The following is a 22,015-nucleotide window of genomic DNA, read 5'->3' as shown; positions in this document are numbered from 1 at the left end:
TTAGTCAGCTTGGGATCAAAGGAGCGGCACTAAGATGGTTTGAGTCCAACCTATCTGACAGATCCTATCAAGTGGTCTGGCGGAGTTCCCATTCTTCTCTGCCTCTCTCAAACGGTGTCCTGCAGGGCTAAGTACTTGGTACTCTGCTCTTCTTGAGCTACACCTTCTTCCTTGGCCCGGTCATAGCCTCCCATGGATTCAAATACCACTACTATGCTGATGATACCCAGCTCTTCCTCTCCTTTCCATCTGGAGCATCAGACATATTTGCATGCATTGCTGCCTGCCTGTCAGACATCTCTGCTTAGATGTCTGATCATCACCTCCAACTCAACCTCTCCAAAACAGAGATTCCTTACCTTCCAGCTGGCCTGTCCTCCTGTCACAATCTGTCGATCACATTTCCATTACATTTACATTTATTCATTTAGCTGATACTTTTCTCCAAAGTGACTTACAATGTTAAGCTATTTACATTTATTTACCCATTTATACAGTGGGGTAACTTTACTGGAGCAATTTAGGGTAAGAACAAACTGGACAACTCACTCATTTTGCCTGCCTCCTAGGCTAAGAGTTTGGGAGTGATAATTGACTCAAGTCTATCTTTCTCTTTGCACATCGAAGCCACAGCCCATACCTGCAGATACATCCTGCATAATATCCGCAGGATCCTTCCTTACCTCACAACTGACTCTGCCCAACTACTTGTCCAGGCCATGGTGACATCCTGTGTGGACTACTGCAACTCTCTCTTGTGTGGCCTTCCCGCTAGTGCCATTAAATCTCGGCAGCTGATACAGAATGTTGCTGCACAAGTTGTGTTTGACTTGCCAAAGCGTTCGCATGTATCTCCCCTACTCATTTCTCTGCACTGGCTTCCTGTAGCTGCCCAGGTCAAATTCAAGACCCTGGTTATTGCCTACAAATGCATCAATAGAGGTACTCCTAGCTATTTACAAGATTGATCAACCGCTGCACCCCAACCAGACTGCTTCGCTCGTCTACTTCTGCTTCCTTGGTGATCCTGTGCACGAAAGGTAAAGCACGGAGGTTCTCAGTTCTGGCTCAGTTGTGGTGGAATGACCCCCCCCCCCCCCCACTCAGAACTGCAGAAACTCTGTCTACATTCAAAAAGGGTCTGAAAACTCACCTTTTCCGGACTCACTTCGCCCATGATCTCTCAAGCTTATGTATGGTGTAAATATTTATGCACCGTGACTTTATGATCATGCCCAGATAAGCCTTTACACAGCTGCTACTCCTGTATTGTATGTAAATGTTTGTGTACCTTTAAAAAAATTGTAGGAAGGTGATCATGATTAGTCTATCCTGAGTTTTGTGCACCTACTCATGTGATGAACATCGGTGCATAAAGTGGAAAGAAACAAATTAGATTTACTTAAGAATCACATGTCTGAATCTATGTTTCTCTTTCTCCTATGTAATGCACATATTGTATTTTCTCTGACATGTACGTTGCTAGGGGGGACAGTCCTGCTCTTCAGTGGGTCTGGGGTTCAAGTCCTGCTTGGGGTGCCTTGCGACGGACTGGCATCCCGTCCTGGGTGTGTCCCCCCCCCTCTGGCCCTATGTCCTGTGTTACCGGGTAGGCTCTGGTTCCCCGTGACACCGTATGGGACAAGCGGTTCTGAAAGTGTGTGTGTGTATGTTGCTTTGGAGAAAGGTGTCTGCTAAATGAATAAACGTAAATAGTGTTTTTCCTGGACTATGGTGGGATGTAGAGGACAACATATACTATTACTACTACAGTACAGTTCACAATAATTAGCTCCTAAACTAAAAACACTATGGAATAAAGTGCAGTGGTGTGGTCAGTTCAATAAATAGAAATGTAAACAGATTTGAAAGTGGTAGTGCAAAAAAACTGAGTTTTTTGTGCAATAATTGTTTGGAAAAGAGGGGTAATGTGACCTAATGTAGGTCAATGTGGAATGTATTAAATACAGCAGCTATACTTGGGATGGACACCAGTTTAAGTGAGGTTTCAACAGAGACTGTCAGGGAGCTGAGAGGACAATCTCTGCAGACCATATGAAAGTGGCTGGTGTCCTTCTCGATGGGGAGGGTTTGGTTCCGGTGGTCAGAGTTCAGGATTCTGGTATGTAATGGGTGTTATGGGTGGTACAGAGAGTTCAGGATCCTGACAGCTTGAGGCAAAAAGCTGTCATACATTCTGGTGGAGTTGGCTTGTATACTCCAGTATCTCTTCCCAGATGGCAAGAGGCTGAAGAGGCTGTGGGAGGGGTGTGGTGGGTCGCCTACAACTTTGGAGGCTTTGCGGGCATGGTAGATATCCTATAGAAGGGGGAATGAGGTACCAATGATCTTCCCAGCTGTAGTCACCATGTGCTGTATGGTTTTGAGGTCAGAGACATTGCAGTTCCCATACCATGCAGTGATACAGCTGGTCAGGGTGCTCCCCATAGTACCCCTGTAGAAGGTGTGCATGATGAGTGATAGCACACTCGCCCTCCCCAGCCTTTGCAGTAAGTACAGATGCTACTGGGCTTTCTTGGCCAGTGAAGCAGTGTTGGTGGTCCAAAAGAGGTCATTGGTGATGTGCGCCCCTAGGAATTTGGTGCTGCTGACTCTCTCTATGGCAGAACCGTTGATGGAGTATCATTGGTATGAGCTCTCCTGAAGTCAATTACAAACTCTTTTGTTTTCTACACATTTAGGAGGAGGTTGTTGTTCCTGCACCACACAGGCAGTGTCTGCTGCCTATTTTTACTGCGCTCCTGTTGGTACCTAATGATGACAACACTGAGCTGCTCTGTTCCCACAGTAAATACCCTGTAGTGACTCAGTATGGCACCATTTAAACCTTCTCAGGGCACAATACCAGCAGTAATAAAAATCTGTACCAGCTAATGCTAATTTGCAACGTTTGCTTGGACAGGATTAGCTGTGTTATAATTTTTTTTAGTTAGTTAGTTTAGTGATGGTACTGTCCCAGTGCGCGCTGAATCATGGATGGAATGTGTACATTTTTCCAAAGGCAGCGCCGACGGGACTTTATGTCGAGGCTGTAAGGTAGCAACCTGTCCACGGTGCTCGCACGGTGTGTGTGTGTGTTTCGGTTGGAGCGCTCTCTGTCAGGCGTCCCTCAGTCCCGGGACACGCAGCATGGCCGCGGGTGGCTGTACGGCGGGTGTCGTTTTGTCTGCTTTCGACTACAAAACAGAAAAATATGTGATCGCGGACAACAAGAAAGTGGGATTCCTATTCAGGGTCATCCAGCTTGCCGTCCTCGTCTACATCGTCGGGTAAGTACAAGAATACGAATCATTTCGGCGCGAAATGTAGTGCGAATAGTCATAGTGGCACCATAATTCCCCCCAAGAAATAGGCTTTTGGAGCTCGGTACAAGGCTCTTCGTTATTATTGCGTTAATCTTTATTAGTTATTAGCGCGAGTGCATTATGTTATCTAGTTTGTAACCTGGTGTATCGCCCACTGCAGTGACAGAGATGGCAGTGCAAGCTTACCGAATGAAATTGCGCAATACTTTTAATTTCACGAAAAAAAGGCTGCAGAAATTGCTTAATTTACAGGAAATACAGTTGCGGTGCTTCCAGGTTTTCCCGTGGAAATTCACTGGTTTCTTACCACGAACCCGACATGACAGAGCTGCAGGTGCCTAATGATTCACTTTAGTAGTGTATATATTTCGTACTGTATTCATCATGCGCGTGTGTCCATGGATGGCTTTTCAAAGAGGGAAACGTGAAGTGTAAAGAGAGTGCAGAGAAGACAGTTAACAGGGTCAGGTTTCATTATGGGAGGAAGTATTTATTTATTGTCTTGTGCTACGTTCTGTGTGTTGCACCATGCCATGGCATGGCATGCCATGATGGTCTGGAAGAAACGACATTTCGTATACACATGCTGTATAGAGGAATGGCAATAAAAACAACTTGAACTTGAACTTAATTATACTTGGACACTTTATGAACTACATCGTATGAGCTTATTGATTGAAATGAAAGCACCAAAAATACAGTACACACATACTGTCTGAAACTGCTTGTCCCAAGCGGGGTCACGGCAAACCGGAGCCTAACCCGGCAACACAGGGTGCAAGGCTGGAGGGGGAGGGGACACCCAGGACGGGACACCAGTCCGTCGCAGGGCACCCGGAGCGGGACTCAAACCCCAGACCCACTGGAGAGCAGGACCCAGTAAAAACCGCTGTGCCACTGCGCCCCTCTGTAGACATAAAGTATAGGATTAAAAAATGTATTTCATACCAGAAAGTTAATATGAGTGCAAATTAGCATCTGTAACTGGTGACTGTGAGCTGTGTTGTGTCTTCATAGGCCTACATTTATATTCAAGTAGTATAAATGCTGAAAAATGATCAATGACAAATTCAATCACTAAAATTGAAAAGAGCAATTTTGAAGACAGCACAATGCTTAAATACAGAAGGTTTTCGCCATTATCCATGGCACAAGCCACTGGCGTTGTTTTTTGCTGTGAAATATCTGGACAATTGAAATATTTATTAAGTTATGATATTTACAGCTCTTTTTTTTATAAGGCAACATATCACACACACACACACACACACACACACACACACACACACACACACACACACATTTTCAGAACCGCTTGTCCCATACGGGGTCACGGGGAACCGGAGCCTACCTGGTAACACAGGGCGTAAGGCTGGAGGGGGAAGGGGACACACCCAGGACGGGACGCCAGTCTGTCGCAAAGCACCCCAAGCGGGACTCGAACCCCAGACCCACTGGAGAGCAGGACTGTGGCCCAACCCACTGCGCCACCGCACCCCCCTCTGGCAACATATCATTCACCATTAATTATATAAGAGTAAGAATTATTTGTTTAAGCACTCCCCCTCCGGCCTTGCGCCCTGTGTTGCCGGGTAGGCTCCGGTTCCCCGTGACCCCGTATGGGACAAGCGGTTCTGAAAATGTGTGTGTGTGTGTGTGTGTTTAAGCACTGGTTGCTGTGGGACTTGGTATTTGTTATCCGCTATGATGAATATTTAAAATTTCAACATTGATAAGGACATGAAAAAAAAAACACACCTATCTTCTTCTGCTCGGATTTTTGAGAAAGCCTTTCAACATAATACTGAGCAGATACCTGTATTTGATCACTTTTGTTGTGTTTTGCAGTTGTACAAGTCTCATGTATAATAATGTGATGCCTAAAAGCTATGTTTTATTCATAAACAGTTGGGTTTTCTTGGTAAAGAAAGGCTACCAGAAAAGAGAGGAGAACATCCAGAGCTCCGTGATGACAAAACTAAAGGGTGTGACCGTCACTAACACAACCAACACAGGGCACCGTCTGTGGGGTGTTGAAGACTACGTCATTCCTCCACATGTGAGTTCTCATATCATTAAAGTTACCCAGCATCCACTTTTGGATGTTTCAGACACTTTGATGTACATTTAGTCATTTAGATTATGCTTTTCTACAACTATTTACCAATTTACACACACACACACTTTCTGAACCACTTGTCCCATACGGGGTCGCGGGGAGCTGGAGCCTAACCCGGCAACTCAGGGTGGAAGGCTGGAGGGGGAAGGGACACACCCAGGACGGGACACCAGTCCGTTGCAAGGCATCCCAAGCAGGACTTGAACCCCAGACTTACCGGAGAGCAGGACCCGGTCCAGCCCACTGCGCAACTGCACCACCACGCCCCCCCCCCCCCCCCTACCCATTTACAAAGTTGAATCATTTTTACTGGAGCACTTCAGGGCAATGGTCTAGCTCAAGGGTGCTGTAACAACAGAAGAGGGGATTTGAACCTTCAGCCTCTGAGTCCAAAGGGAGTAGGACCACTATACTACCAGCTGCCATGTAAGATTACAAAGCATATATCTAATGAGTACCATAAACACCATAAAGACTTGAACATAAACATATTAAATACATATTGAAATGAAAAGTAAAGGTTGACTATGCTATCTGCTTTGTATTACCAACAGAATTTGTATACCAACAGTTATTTTGTTGTCAGTCACCCTCCCTGGACTGACAAAAATCTGCAATGAAAATTAATTTTAACTACTGGCTTAAATTTAAGTTGAAATGGCCTTCATTACATTTACTAGCCCTAGACCATAATGCTGATTGTCTGTATCAACTATATTCAAAACAAGTTGTAAATAAATTATAACGCAATTAAAAATGTACCATTTTAGTAAAAGTTCTAATGTGGTTAGGTGCGGAGATTTACATCATTTCCAATAAACCATAAATTAGAACATTAATTGGAAAGGCCACTCCTGTCACATCCCACGGGGTCACTGCCCCTCCTGGTCAGAGGCGGCGCCACTCAGTGCCGCTAGCTAACGCTTACCTATCACCTCACAGTCTCGTAGGACATGGAGGTATAAAAGGAGCCAGCGGAGCAGAACTAGTCGCGGATTCATAATCAGCAGTTCTCTTGTGCTTCTTTGGCGATTGGTAGTCTCTTGTTCCCTCAGTCTGTTTCCTAGGTGTGCATGTTCCAGTCCCGAGTGCCCGTCCCGTCGCTTCCTGCCTCTTGTTCTTCAGTCCTGGTCCATCGTTCCTGTCCGGTATTTCGTCACGTCTCAGGGTTGCGGTCAGACTCACAGATTAGCATTTCACTGTTCACCGTAGTTCCAACACCGTGTGTGTTTCCTGGTCTCGTGTTCCTTGTTTCACTTCCACTGAGTGTCTTACAATACTCACCGTACACGTCTAACCTCACACTGCACGTGAAGTCATTATATATTTCGTCTGTGTTTGGACGTAATAGCAACGCGCGTCCGTGTCGGACTCCCGTCCGGACGCTACAGAAGAATCCGCCTGCTAATATGACTTCAGCGGAATGGCGTGAGCTGGCGGATCTGACAGAGGCGAACCAAGAACAACTCCTGGTTTGCACAAACGCCGCTAGCCGCATCACAGATCAATTGGAGCGGTGGACACGACTCCTCAGTCACGGTGGGCGGGGCGCCGATCCGACCAGTTCACAAACGCATGATGATTGGCGGACATGTCTTTTTGATCGTCTTTATGCTTCCTCGGGTCCTCGCGCGGAGCCCACGAGCCCTGTGCAGACCAATGGGATCAGCGCTACTGAGCAGCTGTCCGTTCCCTTCCAGGAGGCTTTGCAAGGTAGCAGAGATGAGAACCAGAATTACACAGAATACTCAATCTCCAGTCCAGCCTCTCTGTTCCCAGGGCCCTACTCTCCTGAGTCACCCTCTAGCCCAGACAGAAAGACAGAGAGACAGTTCTTCCCCAGCACCAAGAGTTTTCAGGTGCGTTCCTGGTCTCCAGTGGAGAAGACATCCAGCCCCCGATTGTCAAGACCACTCTCTCAGGAGTTCTCGCCGGATTACCGAAGCAACTCCGGGTCCAGCCGGACCCCGACGCCGCCAGGGCAGCAGGTGCCCTACAGCCCTGTGGACAATGAGCCGGCTAAAGCACGCAACCTTGTCCGCTGTGCAGGGCTCGAAGAACAGTGTGTCAGGCAGGGAATAATACGACTCAGTAACGGGCGTTTGACAGAGGAGGAAAGGAGGCGCCGTTTTCTGCAACGCTTGTGCTTTTACTGTGGGGCTGCGGATCACGTTCAGGTTTCCTGTCCAGTGCGGCCACCCCGTGGATCCCAACGGACCGACTTGCTGGTGAGTGATGTATCTCTCCATATCTCCCTGTTGACATTACCAGTTACAGTATCCTGGGGTTTCCAGCAGCAGCAGACAAAAGCTATGGTAGACAGTGGCGCTGCAGGGAATTTCATGGATCATGATATGGCCGCGTCCTGGGGCTTGCCCTGTGCCCGATGCCCTAAACCCCTGGCTATTAAAGCTATTGATGGCGCTCCAATCGGGTCGGGGCGTGTAGAGCAGTGCACAGAGCCCGTTACTATGCAGGTAGGGCCACTCCATAAGGAACAGATATGGTTCTATCTGATTAAGTCCCCTGATAACCCCCTTATTTTGGGATATCCATGGTTATGCACCCATGACCCTATTATCTCTTGGAGTGAGGGGAAACTGCTGTCGTGGGGAAAGCAGTGTCCCAAACACCTGGAGACGTCTTGTAACTCCACATCCATAGAGAGCCCTAATGCAGATCTGCCCCTGCAGCTGCCAAGGGAGTATGCAGATCTAGTGGCGGTGTTTAGCAAACACAAGGCTGCAGAACTGCCTCCTCATAGGCCTTGGGATTGTGCTATAGATCTTTTTTCTGGCGCTACACCCCCTAGGGGGCGGGTATACCCTCTTTCTCAACCTGAACATCAGGCAATGGAGGCTTATATAACGGAGGCACTAGAAGCCGGATTCATCCGGCCGTCTACCTCTCCAGCTTCCGCTGGCTTTTTCTTTGTTGAGAAAAAGGACGGGGGTTTGCGCCCGTGTATTGATTATCGGGGGCTAAATGCCATTACTGTGAAGTACCCGCACCCCTTGCCTCTTATCACGTCGGCCCTCGAACAGGTTTCCGGTGCTACCATCTTTACGAAACTGGACCTTAGGAGCGCATATAACCTGATTCGCGTTAGGGAAGGGGATGAGTGGAAGACCGCTTTTAGCACCGCCCTCGGCCATTATGAGTACCTGGTCATGCCTTTTGGCCTGGCGAATGCACCTTCCGTATTCCAGGCTTTTGTTAATGAAGTACTCAGAGAGCTAATTAATCGCTCAGTATTAGTGTATCTGGATGATATCTTGATCTTTTCTCGGTCCCGTGAGGAGCATATTGGACATGTCAGGGAGGTGTTGCAAAAGCTGGCAGCACATAAGCTGTACGTGAAAGGGGAGAAGTGCCAGTTCCATGTGCACTCTGTGGATTTCCTGGGGTACATCCTAACACCCAACGGGGTCACGATGGATCCACAGAAGGTCTCGGCAGTTCTGTCATGGCCCCAGCCAAAGACAGTAAAGGACCTGCAACGGTTCCTAGGTTTTGCGAATTTCTATAGGCGCTTCATAAGGAACTTCAGTTCCGTTGCAGCCCCGTTGACTGCTCTGTTAAAAGGAGCCCCTAGGCGCCTGACCTGGACTCCTGAGGCTAGTCAGGCCTTTGAAGACCTAAAGAAGCGTTTTACTTCTGCCCCAATCCTGAAGCACCCTGATCCCAAACTGCCCTTTATTGTGGAGGTTGATGCTTCTGAGGCCGGGGTAGGGGCAGTGCTCTCACAGCGCCAGGGAAGTCCCCTGAAGCTCTATCCATGTGCGTATTTTTCACACAAGATGTCGCCTACTGAACAGAATTATGATGTAGGAAACAGGGAGCTCTTAGCCATAAAGATGGCCTTGGAAGAGTGGAGACATTGGTTAGAGGGGGCTACGCACCCATTCTTAGTGTTAACTGATCACCGGAACCTGGAGTATCTGCAGAAGGCAAAGAGGCTCAATTCCAGACAGGCGCGGTGGGCCATGTTCTTCACCAGGTTCCGTTTCACGGTGACCTATCGTCCTGGCTCCAAGAACGGCAAGGCCGATGCCCTGTCCCGTTTGTTCGAGGTATCGCCTCAGCTCTCCCCACCAGACACCATCTTGTCCCCGACGCAGTTTGTGGCTCCTATCCGTTGGGCTTTATTGGACGATATCCAAGCAGCCCAACGTCAAGAACCCGGTCCCAACGAGCAGCCCCAAGACAAAGAATACGTCCCGTCCACTGTTCGGTCCGAGCTCCTACACTGGGCCCATGATGGTCCAAGTACAGGACACCCAGGGGTCAACCGAACCTTGAAGCTTCTCTCTGAACGCTTCTGGTGGCCATCCATGAGACAGGACGTACGAGACTTCGTCCTTGCCTGCACCACATGTGCCCAGGCCAAGGTCCCACAGCAGCTGCCAGCAGGGCTTTTAGAACCACTCCCGATTCCCAACCGTCCATGGTCCCATATAGCGGTGGACTTCCTTACTGATCTTCCGTGTTCTGATGGAAACACCACCATATTGGTCGTCATAGATCGCTTTTCCAAGGCCTGTCGACTGATTCCTCTGAAAGGTCTACCTACAGCCCTGGAGACCGCGGAACTGCTGTTCCAACATGTCTTCCGGCTGTATGGCCTGCCAGAGGATGTCGTCTCGGACAGGGGACCCCAGTTCACCTCAAGGGTCTGGAAGGCCTTCTTTGCCCGCTTAGGAGTCTCAGTCAGCCTCTCCTCTGGTTATCATCCACAGTCTAATGGGCAAGTGGAACGCCTCAACCAGGAGGTTGGACGTTACCTGCGGAGTTACTGTGCTCAGAATCAAGCGGATTGGAGCAGATACCTCCCCTGGGCAGAGTACGCCCAGAACTCCCTGGTCCATTCGTCCACAAACTTAACTCCTTTCCAGTGTGTGCTCGGTTACCAGCCTCCGCTGTTCCCGTGGACGATGGAGACCAGTGGGTTGCCAGCTGTGGACGACTGGTACAAGAGGAGTGAGTCGGTGTGGGAATCCGCACATGTCCGTCTCCAGGAGGTGGTATCCAGCCAAAAGGAGAAGGCCGACAAAAGGCGTAGGACTGTATTGTACCAGCCAGGGCAGAGAGTATGGTTGTCCACCCAGGATCTCAAACTACATTTGCCCTCGAGGAAGCTTGCCCCCCGTTTCATCGGCCCATTCAAGATCCTGAAGAGGATCAACCCGGTTTCTTACCGTCTTCAGTTGCCCTCACATTATCGTATCTGTCCCACGTTTCATGTTTCGCGCCTCAAGCCCCATTGTGTTTCCGCCCTGCAGAGCCCAGCAGTCTCTCCACCTCCACCGTTGGATGTGGATGGTTCTCCTGCCTACTCCGTCAGGGCCCTCCTGGACTCCAAACGGAGACGGGGTACGCTGTACTATCTGGTCGACTGGGAGGGCTATGGGCCGGAGGAGCAGTCTTGGGTACCAGCACGGGACATCTTGGACCCAGCTCTTATTGAGGACTTCCATGAGTGTCATCCAGATCGGCCTGCTCCGCGACGGCGGGGGCGACCGCCTACCCGCCGGCGTTCTGCGGCTGGAGCCGCCCCTGGAGGGGGGGGTACTGTCACATCCCACGGGGTCACTGCCCCTCCTGGTCAGAGGCGGCGCCACTCAGTGCCGCTAGCTAACGCTTACCTATCACCTCACAGTCTCGTAGGACATGGAGGTATAAAAGGAGCCAGCGGAGCAGAACTAGTCGCGGATTCATAATCAGCAGTTCTCTTGTGCTTCTTTGGCGATTGGTAGTCTCTTGTTCCCTCAGTCTGTTTCCTAGGTGTGCATGTTCCAGTCCCGAGTGCCCGTCCCGTCGCTTCCTGCCTCTTGTTCTTCAGTCCTGGTCCATCGTTCCTGTCCGGTATTTCGTCACGTCTCAGGGTTGCGGTCAGACTCACAGATTAGCATTTCACTGTTCACCGTAGTTCCAACACCGTGTGTGTTTCCTGGTCTCGTGTTCCTTGTTTCACTTCCACTGAGTGTCTTACAATACTCACCGTACACGTCTAACCTCACACTGCACGTGAAGTCATTATATATTTCGTCTGTGTTTGGACGTAATAGCAACGCGCGTCCGTGTCGGACTCCCGTCCGGACGCTACAACTCCTAGATTAATTTTGATGAATAAATGACCCAAGGTTTCCTCCTTCTCTGTATAATTAAGTTTGTTGGCAAAAAGATGTTTTTTCTGTCCTCTGGTTATGAACAGATAGAGCCATTAGAGGGGAATCAATTGAAATAAGTTTATTGAATTCTACATTTAATATTCTTTATAAAATATAAGATAATTGGCAAAACCAGTGGAAGCTTTTGTGGTTATATTCCATTATAGATTTGCTTTTCCTTCAATATATCCACAGATTAATCAGCAAACTTTCATCTGCACTTTGCATGGAAATACATTTTTTATGAGCTACACAATCAAAGGATGTACAGTATATAAATCCAGAGATTTTATTTCACAGGGGGAAGGAGTCCTCTTCATTGTTACGAATTTCGTTGAGACACCAAACCAAAGGCTGGGACACTGTGCAGAGGTAAGAGAGTCAGTGGTGGAAAAACATGATTACTGCTGCACAGCCGTACACAGACCCAACAAGGAAAGATGGGCAGATGGGAAAGGTGGATGACACAGCATACGCCATTTCTGTAGGTGCCCCATTTTAACACTTGAATTGATGAGAAATTTGTCATTTAATCAATATTCCTGTGGAGAGAATTCTCCTGGTTTTACGTTATTTAATTTAGCAGACGCTTTTCTCCTAAGCGACTTCCAGTGAACACCATGTAATGTTTTCACCTTATTCACCAAGGTGACTTACACTGTATACTCTACTTACAATGAGTCACTCATCCATACATCAGTGAAACACACTCTATGTGTTACTCACACTCTCTGGGTAACTCAATAATCTGGGTAGGTGTGGAAGAAATTTTTCCCTTTCCCGTTTCAGTCATAGGAGACACTAAAAGAAACACACTTAGATAGACAAAGACTTTTACACCAACATCGGCCGATGGGAGAGCCCCAGATGGGTGTCTCCCCAATCAGTCTTTATTGCCTGCTTTTATTTGCCAAGCTCGTATATAATTCATTACAGTGTGTTACCACAGGTGTGTTCAGTGTTTTCCCGCCTTTTTGCCTAGTTACCTTCCGCTTCTTTTGTTCTCAGAACCCTCACCCTAAAGCCAAACTATCTAACCCATCCAGCTTACCTTAAACTGACCTTGCTCCAGGCAAGGCAGGACCATCAGCCTTTTATGACATGCTCTTGGGTGTCCACAGCCTGCCTTTATCAGATAACCTCTGACCTGGTGCCTGGTACAGCCTGCTTCTCCCACAGTGGTCTTACATTCCACAGCACAGAACACGGCCTTAAACCCAGTACAAAAATATAACCAGTTATCAAGCTTAACAATTTCTGTGACTACTAAATTTTGACACCACATAAGCCACTGTCACGCAGAACACAGGGAGCTGGGACAGCTGAACCCAGGTGCAGCATTGTTCGTCTGAAGTTGAGGGAAGAGGCAAGTTCTCAAAACCAGGGACAGGCGAAGGGTCGGTCGATTGGCGAACAGGACAGGAACGAGGATCCATGGATGTGATCGGAGAACGAAGCAAGGAGTCAAAAAACCGGAGATCGTGAATAGAGTAAGTGTGTGTGTGTAGTAATGTGAGGAAGGGTGGTTGTCTCAAACGAGATTCCGCAACAGTACGGGAGCTGAAGAGGATTTTTATAGGATGAGCGATTACTCAGGAGCTAGTGCAGCGTCAGGTGTTGTCGCTTGTGTTGTGGGCATGGACGTGACAGTACCCCCCTCCCCTGCGGTGCCTGGAAGGAGGGTGGGTCACTGGTTTATCTGGATGTGCTTGATGGAACTCGGTGATGAGCGATGGGTCCAGGATGTTGCAGGCTGGCACCCAGCTACATTCTTTTGGGCCATACCCCTCCCAGTCCACCAGATAGTACAGCCCTCCACGCCTGCGTTGGGAATCAAGGAGGGTGCGAATGGTGTAGGTGTCCTCTTCCACGTCTGGCGAGGGAGGAGTAGGTTCACCTTGGGTGGCCTGGAGAATGGAAGTACTGTAGGGCTTGAGAAGAGAAACATGAAACGTGGGGTTGATGCACAAGTGTGGGGGTAACTGTAACCGGTACGTGACTGGGGTGAGTTTCCGCAGGATTTTATAGGGACCAATGAACCGGGGGCTGAGCTTCTTGGAGGGCAATTGAAGGCGGATGTCCCTCGTGGACAACCATACCCGCTGCCCTGGCTGGAAGGATAAGGTGTGGCGGTGTTGATCCGCCTGTTCTTCATATTGGCGGACGCTTTCTTGGAGGTGGTCTTTTACCACCTGCCAGGCAGCCGTGCTTTGCAGATACCAAGAATCCACGGCCGGAACTTCTGAGGATGCAGGTTGCCAAGGGAACATGGGAGGCTGATAACCAAGGACGCACTGGAAAGGTGACAGGGCCTGTAGAGGAGTGAGACAGGGAGTTATGGGCATATTCAGCCCATGGCAGGAAATGCGACCATTGGCCTTGTTCCTTCCCACAGTAGCTCCTCAGAAACCGGCCGAGGTCCTGGTTCAACCGCTCTACTGTCTGTTGGCTTGTGGATGGTACCCGGACATGAGGCTTATGGACACTCTGAGTTTCTGCCAGAACGCCTTCCAGACCCTGGACACAAACTGAGGGCCCCGGTCAGAGACGATATCCTCAGGTAACCCGAAGAGCCGAAAGACATTCTGAAAGAGAAGCTCAGCCGTGGTCATGGCAGTGGGAAGTCGGGGCAAAGGTAGCAGACGACATGACTTGGAGAACAAGGATTACTGTGTCACCGTCTGAAGGCAAGGATCCGACTCCTGACTCGCCAGAACCCATGCTGCCCAGCACCTGCTTCGTGGCTCCCGTTCAGTGGCAATTCACACAGGATCTCCACCAAGCTCAACGGGAGGAACTCAACCCGGTCAACACCCCCGAAGGCAAAGAGTATGTTCCTCCCAGGATGCGTTCCCAGCTACTCCACTGGGCTCATGACACTCCAGCTGCAGGTCACCCGGGGGCTCGACAGACTGGGGCCCTCCTTGAGAAGACGTATTGGTGGCCCTCTCTACAGGAAGATGTACAAGAATTCGTGGAGGCCTGTGAGGTATGTGCCCAGTCCAGGACTCTGAATCAGGAACAGGCAGGACTGTTGGAGCCCCTTCCGGTCCCAGCCAGGCCCTGGTCTCATGTGGCAGTGGACTTTGTCACAGACCTGCATAGAGATGAGACAAGGCGTCCGCTTTGGTGTTCTTGGACCCTGGGCAGTAGGAGACGGTAAACCGGAACCTAGTAAAGAAGAGAGCCCACCGGGCTTGACGAGGGTTAAGCCTATGGGCAGCCTTAAGGTACTCCAGATTCCTATGGTCTGTGAGGACCAAGAACGGATGAGTAGCCCCGTCCAACCAGTGTCTCCACTCTTCTAAGGCCAGTTTAATGGCCAACAGTTCCCTGTTACCAATGTCATAATTTTGTTCTGCTGGTGACAATTTACGGGAAAAGTAAGCACATGGGAAGAGCTTGGCCGGGGTTCCCTGCCTCTGGGAAAGCACTGCCCCAACCCCCACGGTTGAGGTGTCTACCTCTACAACAAACGGTAGCGTTGGGTCTGGATGTTTCAGTATTGGGGCGGTGGTAAACCGGTGCTTAAGGTCTTGGAAGGCCGTGCTGGCCTCTTTGGACCAGGAGAGATGGGACTGTTTGCCCTTGAGTAATGCGGTGAGAGGTGCCACAATACTGCTAAACCCACGAATGATCCGCCGGTAAAAGTTAGCAAACCCTATGAACCGTTGAAGAGCCTTTACCGTGGTTGGCCAGGACCAATCCAGCACTGCCTGGACCTTATTTGGGTCCATCTCTACCCCGTGAGGGCCAAGAACGAAGCCTAGGAAAGAAATCCACTCTTGGTGAAAGACACTTCTCGCCTTTAACAAAGAGACCATTATCTAGGAGACGTCTGAGGTCCTGTGACATAGTCTATGTGTTCGGCCATTGATGGCGAGAACACCAGGATATCATCTAGATACACGAGGACACACCGATTAACTAAATCACCAAAGACATGATTGACATAGGCTTGAAACACCGAGGGGGCATTGGCGAGTCCAAAGGGCATGACCAGGTACTCATAGTGACCCAGTGTGGTACTAAACACAGTCATCCCCGTCTCGTATCCGGGTGAGGTTATACGCACTTCGTAGATCTAACTTGGTAAAAACTCGTGCACCATGTATCTGTTCGAGCACGGCAGTGATCAGAGGCAGGAGATGCGGATACTTGATGGTGATGTCATTGAGACCGCGATAATCTACGCAAGGACGAAGACCGCCATCCTTTTTTCCTACAAAGAAAAACCCGGCAGAGGCAGGAGAAGTGGATGGCCTGATAATACCCAAGTCTAGGGCCTCGGTTATATACGTCTCCATGGCCTTCTGCTCGGGTAAGGACAGCGGATAGACCCGACCCCTAGGAGGAGTCATCCCAGGCAGAAGGTCGATGGCACAGTCCCATGGATAGTGTGGAGGCAGGGCGGATGCCCGAGCCTTGCTAAATACCTCAGCGAGATCAGCATAAGGCTCTGGTACCGTCAGAGGCCGTGAAGAGTCAGGGCTCTCGATAGATGTAGCTTGGCAAGGCGTCATAAGACAAGAGGAAGAGCATTGCTTTCCCCACGATACCAGTTGCCCGGAACTCCAGGAAAACACCGGGTCGTGCTTGGACAGCCAGGTGTAACCCAGAATCATCGGGATGTCAGGAGCCTGAATAATAAAAAAGGAGATGGTCTCCATATGACAGGCCCCTGTCTGGAGACCGATCTCCACCATTTTGGTGTCTACTATCCCGGTCCCTAGTGGTTGACCATCTAGCGCTTTCACCCATAACGTGACCTCACAGCTCTTTGTGGGAAGGCTGTGGGCTTCCGTAAAAGCGGCGTCCATAAAACAGCCAGCCGCTCCTGAGTCTACGAGTGCGTGCGTAACAACCCGACACGACTCCCATGTTAGGACAATAGGGACTGTGAGTTGAGGGACTGATTGGAAAGGTTTACTCACCTGGCGTTGTCTAGCTTTTTTATTTATTTTGTCTTTCCAGAGTGTCAAGGTTCCAGATGGTCACTGCAAGAGCGATGAGGACTGTACAGCAGGGGACACAGTCATAGCTGGCCATGGTATGAACTGGATATGATTCAGTGTAGACTATTTTAAATATATCCTTGTTTTGCTGTCAAACATTTCACCTCCAAATAAGTTTATTTTAGTGAACCATATCAAATTGATTATTGAGTTCTATTGATTTTATTGAATTAGTTATTGAATAACCCATGTTATTCTAATGATTTATGTTGCTAGTGTTTCAAGTGCCACCTTGTTGTCAATAAGTATACATCTCAAGTACTTAGATTTTGTTGAAAATCACTGGGCATCTCACATTGAGATGAGGAGTGTTGAGGCCTTGTAGCTCCACTGTTGAAGCATGGTGGGGTCTGTCTTTGTGTTCAAGTTGACCTTTCGAGTCAGTGTAATGTCCCCTACATTGCAAAAATATACTGTTTAGCTAAAAAGGTGTCCCTCACCTACAATGAGAACCCCACCTTGACTGATAGAGAACAGCTTTAAAGTCTGGTGCAAACATACAGTCAGGGCCGTCACTAGTGAGGTGAAAGGTTGTGACAATCATAGGGGCCCCCACTGCCCAGGGGGCCCCTCTAAATCCAGTAGTTATGCTATATAGGCCCCTACTCTATGAATAATTATAGTATATATAGTACAGCTTCAGCTTGTATGCCTGAGAGTTTAATGACATGCAATGACATGCAAACATGCAATTTCGTGAAAAAAGTTTTCCAAATATCTCCTCTCCCCTCCCTCCTTTATTGGTTCAGTGTGATGCTTATTAATTAGTTCAGCTGTCAGTGACAGATAGCAGAGGGACCCAATAAAATAGTAAGTTCCACCCCAGCTAGTGAACATCACCAATCAGAGTTGAGGCTGCTCTGATAACAGTTGAAGTTACAAGTGAAGTTACAGTGGAACAACAGGAAACTGAGTGTTCGAAAATGTTGGGGGAAAAAAACATAAATTTGGGTACCAGAAACGTAATGAAAAGAAGGCGAGGGAGGCCAGGAGAACTGCTGGATCCCAGTCTATCAAGACCTTCTTTAACAAGACAGGTTAGTGCACTATAGGGATGTCAATGCGATGGGAGGCCGTGCCCTGATCATTTCGCTGCATGATTTACTTTCGCAGGAATGGGACACCTAATAAGCGCTGCCTCCGTTCCGCTCGTGCACGCCCCCCTGCTGCTACTGTCACATCATTTTCTCATTACTGTACTGGCGCGCTCATCGAACGATACATGGTCAAAGTCCCCGTCCTTTTGCGCTATTATGTAGATAAAGCTGGTTTGTATAACACGGAAAAAAGTGGATATGTGCCATATCACAAGGATTACAGACCCGCCAGCTGCTGATGTGATATGTTTTAAGATAACAATACTGTCAAGAAAACGTGAGTATAAATCACTTCTCTTGGATGGATACATTTATTACTTAATTTAATAATATATTATGCAGTAACATATTATCTTCATCAAAAATTAAGACAATGAGTAATTTAAGTGGTTTTATTTTACATTTGAACTGACTGGAAAGACTTTTTATTATATTGCTGGTACTTATAAATTTATTATAAAAGAAATAAAATTTCTTTTATTTTATTAATTTCTTGTCTTTTGTTTTTATTTTATTACTTTGTCTTGAATAATTGCTTGAGGCCTTTAAAAATGTTTCATAAGAAATTATTAATGTCTTAATGCCATTGTTTTGATGTAATATTTATATAAACATTTAACTTTTGAAATAAGTGTTAACAACATTACTATGTTCTGTTACAAGTAAATAGACTGTGTCAAAGTGATGTGATATTAAACTTTTAAAATAATATGTCCTGCAGCAACAGATTTGACTGTGGCATCACCCGATCCACAACCCCATTTCAAAGATGACTTAGAGGGTCCCTATGGCACCCTAGATGTGGGCCTCTATGCCCATATCTTATAGCGTATATGATATGGGTGGAGGGCAGTGGGGGCCCAGAACTCCCTAGCTATGACCATACAGTCACAGTGTTGGAGCCACATGTAACAGAAAGATGTTGTCCCCTTTCCAGGCATAAAAACTGGGCGCTGTTTGAATTCCTCTGGCACTTGTGAGATTTACAGCTGGTGCCCTACTGAGCAGAACTACGAACCGTTGTAAGGGAACTTCATTCTGCGTCACTCTGCCAATTGCCTGCTCTTTTGTAGCTTCACTAAGTTGAACTATCACTTTGATTTAGTGCAATAGCTTAATGACCTCAGTGAACCCCAGGAACAGTCCAAGAGTGATTGTGTTGCTTTAATTGCTTAGAATAAAAGTTCTGACTATTAACTTTTAACGGTAGTTAAGAGTCACACATCTGCAGCTATGTCTCTTTCTCTTAAGGTAATGCACAAATTGTATTTTCTGAGATGTACATCGGTTTGGAGAAAAGCATTTGCTAAATGAATAAATGTAAATGTTGACACAATTCCTTTCATTGTTTTTATTTTTTCAGGGACTCAATGCTACGAAAAGCAGAGAACTTCACAATTTACATAAAGAACTTTATCAGCTTTCCTAAATTTCACTTTTCAAAGTGAGTCTATGGTTTTACTGCAGAAATGATGCTGTGGATGTGGGCATGCAAGGCATGCACAGTTGAGTGTCTTTTCAACTGACACTTGACACCTCATTTACTAGCATGTCACGTGTGCATTGTAAGAATGCTACTTTGCCACCTTGACAACTCTTGACCACAGCAAGTGGAAAAGTAACATTTATTTCATTTTCTAGGTAAATGTTCAATGGGTTTGTTCAGTTTTGCTTTCAGGAGCAGTACTGAAGCTCAGACAAAACTGTATTAAGCACTTGGTTCCTATGCTATCTGTAATGTACAATTTACTTGTCCTTCAAATCACTTGATAAAGTCACCATGAATTTGTCTGGGCCAAAATCATAGGAAATGTTGATTTACTTTGCATTTTGTGTTTATTTCATGCATGAAACACACAAAGGCTTGGAAATAATGAGAGAAATAAGACTTAATGCCTCTCTTTTTTTACAATACCAATTTTCACCAGCAAACAAGAAGTACATGAAAGAATGCTGTAATGTTTTGGTTCTGTTACATGCAGTGTCTTTCTCTGCACACAGGTCAAATGTGCTGGACACAAAGAATGAAAGCTATTTGAAGAGATGCCAGTACAACAAGGTCCTTCACCCATACTGCCCCATATTCCGCTTGGGAGATATAGTCAAGTGGTCTGGACACCAATTCCAGGACATGGCTTTAAAGGCAAGCAGCAGTTTCATTTAGAGGAAGACAAGGAAAAAATAAGATGAATAAGCATTTGGGGATTATGTAAACTTTAATTTAATGTCATATAACTGCCATATAAACATAAGGTAATACTGAATAGAAACCTATACACTGTCTATTACAAGAACATTGCTGGCTCACCACAACTGAACCTGTGTCAAACAGGGCGGATCAATTGGAATTCTCATTGAGTGGAACTGTGATTTAGACAAAGACTCTTCCATGTGCAACCCCAAATACAGCTTTACACGACTGGACTTGCCCAACAGCAGCATCTCATCTGGATATAACTTCAGGTACTCTCCCCACATAGACATAGTGAGGGGGCTCTCAATGCTCAGTTCACAGTGGTACCATGGTTGTTCAAAAACTGCTCTCTGTACATGAAATACAGTGCCTGAATGTGCTAAATGCAGCTGAATCAGTTTGAATAATCGTTTCTTTTGGTTTACAAAAACTATTTGGAGATTAAAGAGAATTAACTTGCATTCCTCTTTCAACATCCTGGAAATCATTAATTTTTGAAAATTTCTGACAGTAATAGGTTATAGATAGGGATTTTTGAAACGGATAGAATTCCACTTGTCGCAGAAATTCTGTGATTCTGAAAATTAATATTAAAAAAGATTAATATGAATATATTGGGCACAAATATAAAAAGAACACTGTTATTTAAAACCTTGAAGCAAGACTAGGTAATTCCAGTTATACTCCCTTACTTAGGTAATATTTTTGTAGCATTTACCCCCAGCTGCCCTCAAAAAAGCTGTACAATCTGGCCATGTAGGTTGTCCCTTTGAATAAAAGTATCTTGTGTGGATATAATAATACTTTATTTTCTTGGCTCCGCAGATACGCCCGGTATTACAGTGATGGAAATGGGCAAACTTTCCGCTCACTGTTCAAAGTGTATGGAATTCGATTTGATATCATGGTAAATGGAGAGGTAAAGAAAAAATCTTTTGCATTTTTGTTAACACCTCTGTCAAAATACACCCTTAGTTCTAACAACAAAAATTGCAATAAAAGTGTTACTTTTTCTGCTTACTTTTCAGGCTGGAAAGTTTAATATCATTCCCACCATAATTAACATTTGCTCGGGGGTTGCCCTCATGGGTGCAGTAAGTAGAAATGGAATATTATAATTTGTCAGTCAATTCTTTACGTGCAATGAGAAAAAACTTCCACACAGGTTAGCAGAACTCCCTGTAAAATGTTACTGACTTATCCTGTACAAACTGTATCTCCTCTAATGTACGTGTCAGAATTCTTTGTAGAACATCTTGACATCACGCTGATCATATTTCACCCATTCTATGCTTCTTCTCTTTCAAGGGGTGTTTTTCTGTGACTTGGTGCTGTTGTACATGATGAAAAAGAGCACATTTTACAGGGAGAGAAAATTTGAATTAGCCAAGTATGAGCCTTTTCATTAGACTACATTTTCTAATGAAATTACTAAATACATATACAATTTATATGAATATGGAACTGCCAGTCTGAATTATTCCATGTAATGATAATGCAACTTTTTCCATATTATGAATCGTGCAATATGGATAAAATAGTTTTCCTCATTTGGATGGCCTGATTTGTTGCAGAAGCAGTAAGAACAAAGCCAAGACATCCAAAAGAGTGAAGTGTCCAGAAAGGCAAGACTGTAGAGTACCACAAGCTCACTGACCATCTTATTGAAAACTTGGTCATGTGAGACCTGTGCTGTCATTTCCAAAGCAACCATACTTTACAAACCAGTGGATTCACCACACTGGCAAGTAAGTCTGAAGAGCCACCCTTCTTGCTACTGGAGTTCAGAACAGTTGGCTTGCAGGCCGCACTCTTCTATTACAGACTGTGAGATGCTTGTAATTGCGGCGTCCACCTTGGAAATTCACCCTCACCCTTCACAGGACGTGTTCAATGAAATGTGTCAAACCAGAGCAAATGCAACTTGTCACCAACAGCATTCATTTTTTTCCCTTACACTCCTGACAGTTTGTAGATTTTTTGATGCCAAAATTTTTTAAGGCTGAGACTTGCCATGTGGAAGTGGTGTGCTATCAATAACAACCAGTTTAAACTAGGTTAAAAGCAACAGCTAATGCATTTCTAGCAAGTTTC

General features: G+C 46.6%; 1 protein-coding gene across 1 annotated transcript; it reads left to right on the top strand.

The window, feature by feature from the left end:
- Window positions 1-1,920: 1,920 nt before the first annotated feature.
- Window positions 1,921-21,669, top strand: p2rx5 (purinergic receptor P2X, ligand-gated ion channel, 5). Its single transcript, XM_029250926.1, has 12 exons — window positions 1,921-3,290; window positions 5,235-5,385; window positions 11,916-11,987; window positions 16,590-16,665; window positions 18,665-18,749; window positions 19,091-19,171; window positions 19,729-19,870; window positions 20,060-20,190; window positions 20,747-20,840; window positions 20,950-21,019; window positions 21,230-21,311; window positions 21,496-21,669. Exons 1-12 carry the CDS (start codon window positions 2,998-3,000, stop codon window positions 21,575-21,577), a joined length of 1,359 nt encoding a protein of 452 aa, XP_029106759.1. The 5' UTR covers window positions 1,921-2,997; the 3' UTR covers window positions 21,578-21,669.
- The last annotated feature ends 346 nt before the right edge of the window (window positions 21,670-22,015 follow it).

This window comes from Scleropages formosus, chromosome 4, assembly GCF_900964775.1.
Source record: "Scleropages formosus chromosome 4, fSclFor1.1, whole genome shotgun sequence".
Taxonomy (NCBI): domain Eukaryota; kingdom Metazoa; phylum Chordata; class Actinopteri; order Osteoglossiformes; family Osteoglossidae; genus Scleropages; species Scleropages formosus.
The sequence above is the reverse complement of the archived record's forward strand: the minus strand, read 5'-3'. Positions and strand labels throughout refer to the sequence as shown.

What these genes read in the sequence shown, in the direction of transcription:
- p2rx5 (XM_029250926.1), top strand. Translation starts at nt 2,998, where the DNA reads ATGGAATGTGTACATTTTTCCAAAGGCAGCGCCGACGGGACTTTATGT. An exon ending in ACTACGTCATTCCTCCACAT is followed by an intron (nt 5,386 to 11,915) that starts GTGAGTTCTCAT and finishes TTTATTTCACAG; the next exon opens with GGGGAAGGAGTCCTCTTCAT. An exon ending in AGAAAATTTGAATTAGCCAA is followed by an intron (nt 21,312 to 21,495) that starts GTATGAGCCTTT and finishes GATTTGTTGCAG; the next exon opens with AAGCAGTAAGAACAAAGCCA.